The 7742-nt window shown below is 34.9% G+C and overlaps 1 protein-coding gene across 1 annotated transcript; it reads right to left on the bottom strand.

Moving 5' to 3' along the window:
• LOC107642776 (zeaxanthin epoxidase, chloroplastic) lies at positions 949-7073 on the bottom strand. Its single transcript, XM_016346250.2, has 17 exons — positions 6434-7073; positions 5839-6001; positions 5634-5708; positions 5351-5451; positions 5152-5267; positions 4225-4436; positions 3981-4072; positions 3720-3834; positions 3510-3613; positions 3188-3233; positions 2985-3049; positions 2687-2773; positions 2443-2497; positions 2282-2370; positions 2108-2192; positions 1873-1944; positions 949-1205 (listed from the first exon to the last, which is right to left on the bottom strand). The coding sequence occupies exons 1-17, from the start codon at positions 6964-6966 to the stop codon at positions 1137-1139; spliced, it is 2079 nt and encodes a 692-aa protein (XP_016201736.1). The 5' UTR covers positions 6967-7073; the 3' UTR covers positions 949-1136.

Below are 7742 nucleotides of genomic sequence, written 5' to 3'. Positions count from 1 at the left end.
TGTTTGAATGATGCCTTAAAAACTTTAATGATTAAATATAACGATACTGATGGATGGGAACGAATTAACGAAATATTCAGATGGGCCCGTACCCCCTTTCCATTGTTGATGCACTGTCATTAATTGGCATGGGCTTTAGCTATTGCATCCATTGTGTGTCTCATTCATTTCAGACACAACACCACCAGATCCAAACTCTTCCATTGCGGAACAAATTATTCGCATGTTACAAATATTATAAATTAAAATGAGCCGTTGCAAATTCTCATAGAACACTTAATCATCTGTCAATTGTAGGGTCCAATTGCGGTCATTTAATGGTGGCCGTTGATTGAAAATGGGTTAAGATTCAAAAGATGATGACAAGGGTGATTGATGTGATGGGAGAGATGCATGGGATTGGGAATGGACGGTGGTGGCTGAAGCTCTGTTAATCAATGTTAGGTTGTCATATTTTAGAGGCCTTATGGTGTTTGAGAAAGCTGAGGGAGGCAAACTCTTTATAAACGCCAAGAATGACAATTGTGTGTGCACATTGGATTGTGACTATACATTTTCTTTACATTGACCATAAATTGTTTGTGGAATCTTCCACCATTCTTCTTTTCCTATGCTGTTTTTTTTTGTTTAATTTGTCACTTAGACTATTTTAGTTAGTGTAATAATAGTATGTGATTGTAGTTACTAATCACATTTTTCACATTATAGTTTTGTTTCTATGTTAATTTGAATTTGAAGGAGCAGCTTTGGGTATATGCTGGTCAATGTCAACGCATAGTAGATCAACATTATTGAATTATAAGTACTTTTGATGTGTAACCATCGAGGGGCCTATTCCATTGCCATTGATTAATTAATCAACAGCGTCCTTAGACAGCTTTCCCAAAACATTCGGCTTCGCCCATTCCTATAGCAACACAAGGTATCACTTCATAGTCACATAGGCAGTTAGGCACCCCCAATAATTTGAGATTCCATTAAATAAGCACCAATACTACTATATATTAAGATAACATTGTTCTTAATTTATTTATTTTTTTCTTTTTTGTTTACATTTACTTCATATGTTGGGATTGGTCTAAGTAGAAATTATAAGTGGTATGGGCATGTCACAATTGGTTTGCAGATCTTCAAATTTACCGAAAAGAGTTGAGTTTGGGAGGCTCAACATTCACCTGAGACCTGACATACAACCCACTCTGTGACTGTGACCATCAGAGAATGATTGTTGTTAGAAAAATTAAAAAACCTTATGATTCTGTATTTTCAAACATATATTTAAGTAATAAGAAATTAAGAATACAATAATGTTATATTTATTCGTTTATTAGTAATAAGTATATAATCATGATTCTGTATTTTCAAACATAAATTTAAGCATGGTAATTATTAGTCTCTGTTTGCTGCCTAACTTAACCCAACCCGTTTAGTGAAATATAATCCTGCTTTAATTTTACAATAAGTACGATAAAAAAGAATAATAAACAATGAGATCTCATCTCATGCATGATACTACATGTGTCTCTATCCAATTATGGTTTGTGAAACTTGCAAGATTTGCTCATGATATAAGAAACAATAAAATTAAGTTGAGGAACCATGCATACTTGAAACACACGAAGAAATCAATCCACCACAAGAGTAAAAAGATATCTATCACAACTTAATTTTTCTTTCCTGTATCAAGTAATTTTATATAATTTATTTCTGTAATTGACAATCAAAAGAGTTGTTTGTAGCATTTTCATGTTCATATCCTAATTAATGAACATGAACATGTTATAATTTACTTCCAACTGTGTGCTCTACACAACTTCTGTAACTTGAGAAATATAAACATAGATGTGTATTTGTATATAAACAGAATCATACTTGGTATATTGGCTCCCCTTCCCTCTGGGATGCTCTTGGAGCAGATCTTATCACCTTAACCCGAAATGAAGCCTGCAAAATTTGAAGCATGGACAATGCAACCAAAATCAAGTGTGTATGAGTATTATTAGCTCAATAGTTCAGTGTAAATAATGCAACTACTTCTTAAGGCATTTATTTATAGTGTGTACTACAGTATAGTCTACAACAGAACGCAGGTATCATTATTGATCACCTTTTGTGAACCAAAATCAATCACATCCGATGGGCGCACACGAGCTTGATCATTTGGAGGTATCCGGTATCGCCTTCCTTCATTGCTGAAATTATTATGGCAATTATACAAATTGAATTGGATTTAGATTTTCAAGAACTTCAAACTTAATAACCTCAAGTTTGTTTTACTTACTTAGTGATCCAGGTGCCATGAACACTATGCAGATCGGTCAAGAAAAATGCACCGTCCTTATAGCGAATTTGAGCATGCGTCTCAGAAACCTTATAAACAGAAGCTTGGCTGGTCATTTTCAAGATCATTGTATTAATTCAGTTCATGAACAATTCTGTTACCTCAGGTAAGGGTATTGTAATTGAAATTCCCGGGTAATCTTCTTTCTGTGTGTTCCTAAAAGCATGAAAACATATTATAGAGAATTAGTTGAATCTTTGAAACCACATGCTAAAATGTGTTAGGTACATACACAGTCACATCCTAATTAATTGTTTCCTCTTTTGTCCAGAATCCAATGCATAGTAAGTACAATTTCATAATTGTTAGCCTCTAAATTATAGGAAGATGGAATTGAAGGCATACCCGATTATGCAGGGTTTCATCTCATCTTGAATTAAACTTATGGGATTCAAATGACCTCCTTCATCTCCGCATGGTAATAAAAACCACCTATAAATCAGTAACAGTTGTTAACTGCCTAAATGATGAAAAGGGAGCTAAGAAGAGAAAATCTATTAATGAGTTCCTCTGTTCCTATCCTCCATTCTTCACAGACTTCTACCTTATCTATTTACCATAACTGGAATCAGGTTCTTAGTTATGAGACCAATGTGCTAAGCATGATATTAGTTAATAAATTCATATGGGGTCATAGACTTACTCTCCATTAATAGTACGCTCAAGAGCATCATCGTCTACAAACCATGTGTGTAACTGGTCATTTGCCTTCATACATAACCAAATCAAATGCCTATTAGAATCCATATTACAATCTGATAGACATAATCAATAGAATAGTCCAGGTGTGTCATTAATTTCTTCTTGGTAACAAAGTATAAAGGAAACTGTATTTGAGTGGCATACTTTGTCTGAGAGCCTGCAACATACTGGTCTACCTTCAAGCTTGGAGCTGCAAAAGTAGCATCATCTTCATGTTGCAAATAAATGATAAAACAAAAATCGCAAGACATTTTTCAATTCTTATTGTCTCCAAACAAAACCTGAAAATTACTTTTCAGTATTATCAATTTCTTCAACCTCCACCCTTTTCAAAGTAATCATTTGTCTCATTTTATCTTGCATGAGTGGATTGGATTGGAGAAAGAACAACTCCAGGTAAAACGATGGAAAAGAAATTAATGACAAATGATATATATAGCAAAGAAATGTATGCTTTTGTTATTACCTATTGCCACCTAAGACCCAACTCAACATCATAGGCATCATCTTCTGAATGAAAAACCTTCCTCCAACTCTTCCTGGGTGTGGTATCCGATATTTGGTCAAAAACTGCAGCATGAGGAAAGAAATCGTGCTATTTTTAGCAGCATTTAAATTTAAAGTGTCGCCTTCAGTTTCTTCTTCATGATGCCAACTATGAACAAGAATTTCCTACCTCTAAAGGGCCAAGACCAACTCCCAAGTATGCTCTGTAGGTGGAAGCCATCATAGCTGCCATTCTAGCCATTCCATGAATAATGGCAACTCGTAGCCTCCTTTCTCTCTCGTATCTGAAAGCAACAATGCCAAAACATATCTATTATCAAATCAACATTCAGAATTGATTCCTGTACGATTAACCATTATGTTCAAAAGCCTTATATTCAAATCAATAAAATGATGTGTTTCAATATTATTAGATGAGTGTTTCCAATACCTCCTCAAGGAGGAGTTAATGTCAATCTTAGATCCTGATTTTATACTTTGTTCCCAAGCATTGTCCAACTCCCAAGCAAGTTGATAACCATCCTGTAACAATAAGATAAGCCAGACAGAGAACTTTTTACCTTGCAGTTTGAAAAGTTCATTAACTACAAGATCTGCAAATGTGCAAAATTGCTCACGTTAATTGAGAAATGAAGATAAATTCAGATTTCATTGAGAGAGATGGAAAAATAAACCTCAATAGCCATGCATCCTCCTTGGCCCATATTTGGTTGCATAGCATGGATAGAGTCACCAAGCAAAGTCACACAGCCCTTTCCCCAGGTCATTGTTGGTGTCCTGTCATAGATATCTCGCCGCAGAATAGCCTCTTCTTCTGTGGCAAGTAGCAAATCTGTTACATTATCACACCAGCCTTCGAAGATCTTAAGCAGCCTTTCCTTTTTTCCTGCCATGCAGAAGAATTAAGAAGTTAGGATCATATAATTTTTGCACAAAAGATGATTAAAAGAAGAAACAAAATTCTATTATTTTTCAAGGTCATTCAATCCAATATCTTCAGTGCTGCAATTACTGGAATGGAACTCAGTTAATCTGCATCTTATCTGATATCAAGGCCAACATGATTGACACTAGTCTATTGATGTAAACAAATTAAAGAGGATTAAAAAGTCAATAATCAAGGAAGAAATATAGTCTAATGAAGAATGGTCTTGAATGGCATTCAGGTGCACATAATAGTCCAACAAAATACAAACATCATTTAATCTCAAAATAATTGTGTTACACAAGCTTTCTTAAATAACCAAGGGTATTGCAGCTTTTCTGTCTTGCTTTCCATTTTCCATAATATTACAGCTCAAACGTCTTGGTATCCATCTGTAAAACTACAGCATAAAGTTGATAATATTATTGATGATATCCATACAAATACAACTATCCATCATGAGAAACCTAATAGTTTAAAATTTTCCTTTCCAGGTATACAACTTTTGAATCAGTTCCTTCATCTTCTGTATACTCAAAGATAGCATTAGTTTTGCTTATGGAAGGACAGAATAGTTTAAGAATTATATCTATAAATTGAACATATAGAAACTTTATCATCTACAGAGGCTGTTCTCTGCCGAATGCCAAATCCCGAACACATTAAGAGCACATACCATTAGGGGCATCAACACCACCAGCAGGCTCTTGATGAAATGCATACCATTGCATCTTTCCACCACCAACATCTGAAGATACGAAGTATTGCTTGTGTCCTAAAAATACCCGATACCTTTCCAGCAAGGGAGGCAGAAGTAAGCTTCTTAGAAGGCCAGGGAAAATGAACAAATTGTCATGTAAGGCAAGATTTCTTACCCAACAGATTCAATATCAGCAGGCACAAAATCTGCAATACCAGTATAACAAGTGTAGCCAGAGTAACTAGCTTCCGTCACCCCAAATAGCTTCTTCCTCACCTATTCATTCGTAAACAACAAAATATAGAATTATGGGGAAAATAAGATATAGAATTATGGCCATAAATATGTAGAATTCCTCCGTAAACCTTGATTTCTATTGGGGCCTTTGTTTAGTGGGGGAGGGGGTGTTAAATTACTTACAAAAGAAAAAGCTTGGAATTAAAGAAATTCAATAAGACCTTGGACCATATACCATCTGCTCCAACCAATAGATCTCCCTCATATTTCTGACCGTTCTCCAGCTGAACTGTTACCTGTAATGGTGGATGCACAAGTTATAAACAAAAAAATATTTAGTCACTGCCAATGTATTTACTTGAAGAAAGAAATAAAAGATTCAGAAGATCTTCCACAATAAAAGCCTTTGTTATTGTTAGGAATTACCTTGTTTCCATGATCAATAAAGTCAACAACATGGCAGTCATTCATAATGGAATCTTCCCCAACTGCGCGAGCAAGGATTTCTTGCAAGGCCATTCGACTAATAACTCTAGTGACTGGAAGCCCTCGTTCCACTGCAGGGGTGAATGTGTCAAATTTGATGTACCTGATAACAAAATATCATTTCAATTTATGATACCACAAGCCAACATTTTATTTAAATGTAAGTAAAAACGACAGAAAGAAAAAACGTTTATTCTAGATCAAATATTAAGGAAGTAAAATTGTCTATATGCTGGAAACTGAAATGATATGTTTACTTTTATCCATGAAGTGAAGATTACAAATAAGGGATGTACTAATCCAGAGAGTTTCTGAATCATTTATAAGCAAATTTTCTGCAGGTTACTTTCTATTTTCATTTTTTGACATGTAACTTGCCAAATACTCTAACAGTGCTGATAGTCATAAGTGCATAAGTTGTCTAGTTGTGCCATACTGAGAATTCTCTCAAATTGTTTTGATCACTTATTTATAAAGCTGAAAAAAAGGATTCATAATCACATAATATTTATATATGAAGAAAAGTTGGAGTTACCAAGAGCCAGAAACCCCATCAACAAGGCCATTGATCCTATCACCAGTGATGCAACCAACCCTCATAACTTGATCAGCAACATCCAAATCAATGGCTTCTAAAGCAGCAAGAGCATTGCTCTGTATCTGAATTGGACCCCTATACTGACCCTCCCCTCTTATAGCACTCATATCTTTCTCAAACACTATCACCTCAAACCCCTTTCTCTTTGCAGCCAAAGCAAGAACCAACCCTCCAATCCCACCACCCGCCACAAGTATCCGAAGCTGCTTCTTGCTCTGAGCCTTTCGATCCCCACCATTGTCAGCCACAGTTTGATGCTTTGGCTTCGGTGCTGCCTCGGCCACCGTGGCTTTGACAGGCCTCAATTTCTTGTTCCTCCTGGGCTGCTGATGCATGGTTGTAGTTCTTGTTCTGCATCCAAAGTGGTGATAGCCATTGAAGGTGACAAAAGTTGACACATCCTGCTTAGGGTGAATTGAGATAGCTGCCGTGGAAGGGTTGAGAGTGTTGTAATACAAAGTAGAAGCCATTGTTGACACAAGCCTGTTATTGTAAAAGACAAAAACAGAGAAAGTGTATATTATAATATGGATGCAACAGAAGGCACAGGCATATGCGTGTTTTTTTTTTTAAAAGACAGAGAGATTCGAATTTCCAATTTTTAGATAAGTATAAAAAGATTATGTAATTTGAAGTATACTTCGTTGCTAAACTTATGCGTGTTGAGTCCACTGTACCAAACAAATTAATACTATAATATGGTTAAATTATACAAAGCTTGAGAGAGAGTAAGTGCAGCAAGCATTAACAAGAGTCAACAGGGAATAAACATTAAACAAAGAAAGCCAAAGGTGTTTTTAAGGATAAAATATTTACAAATATTATTTATATATTAAAATTCATCATTAAAATTAATTATTAATATATTTATTTATAAATATATATTTAATTTAATTTATTTTTAAAATATATTTATTTTCATATATATTTTATATTTATAACTAATTTTAATGATTAATTTTAGTATAACAATTAACATATTTAAAATATTAATTGCATGGTGGTGTTTGAGTATATCATCTATACAAAATGACTAAATGAGCATGTTCTGAGTTTAACCGGTAAGACAAAAAGAGTGGGAGAACAATGATGGAGAAGGCAAGGCATGTGTCAGTGACAAGTGAGTGGCACATTCATGTGTTTGAGAATTGAGAACCTTAAAGTACCATGTGTGCAGGGACGGGCCTAGGTGCATGAGACAGGGGCACTTGTCCCCACTAAATTTTAAAAAAAAAAAAAAATTATA

Source organism: Arachis ipaensis, chromosome B05, assembly GCF_000816755.2.
Source record: "Arachis ipaensis cultivar K30076 chromosome B05, Araip1.1, whole genome shotgun sequence".
Classification (NCBI taxonomy): domain Eukaryota; kingdom Viridiplantae; phylum Streptophyta; class Magnoliopsida; order Fabales; family Fabaceae; genus Arachis; species Arachis ipaensis.
This window is presented reverse-complemented; position numbering and strand designations above follow the sequence as displayed.

Excerpts from the sequence above, each read along its gene's own strand:
- LOC107642776 (XM_016346250.2), bottom strand. The coding sequence starts at position 6,966 with ATGGCTTCTACTTTGTATTACAACACTCTCAACCCTTCCACGGCAGCT. Across the intron at positions 3,835-3,980 it reads ATTAACTCCTCCTTGAGGAG|ATACGAGAGAGAAAGGAGGC; the intron begins GTATTGGAAACA and ends TGTTGCTTTCAG. Across the intron at positions 3,234-3,509 it reads TGGGTCTTAGGTGGCAATAG|CTCCAAGCTTGAAGGTAGAC; the intron begins GTAATAACAAAA and ends CTACTTTTGCAG.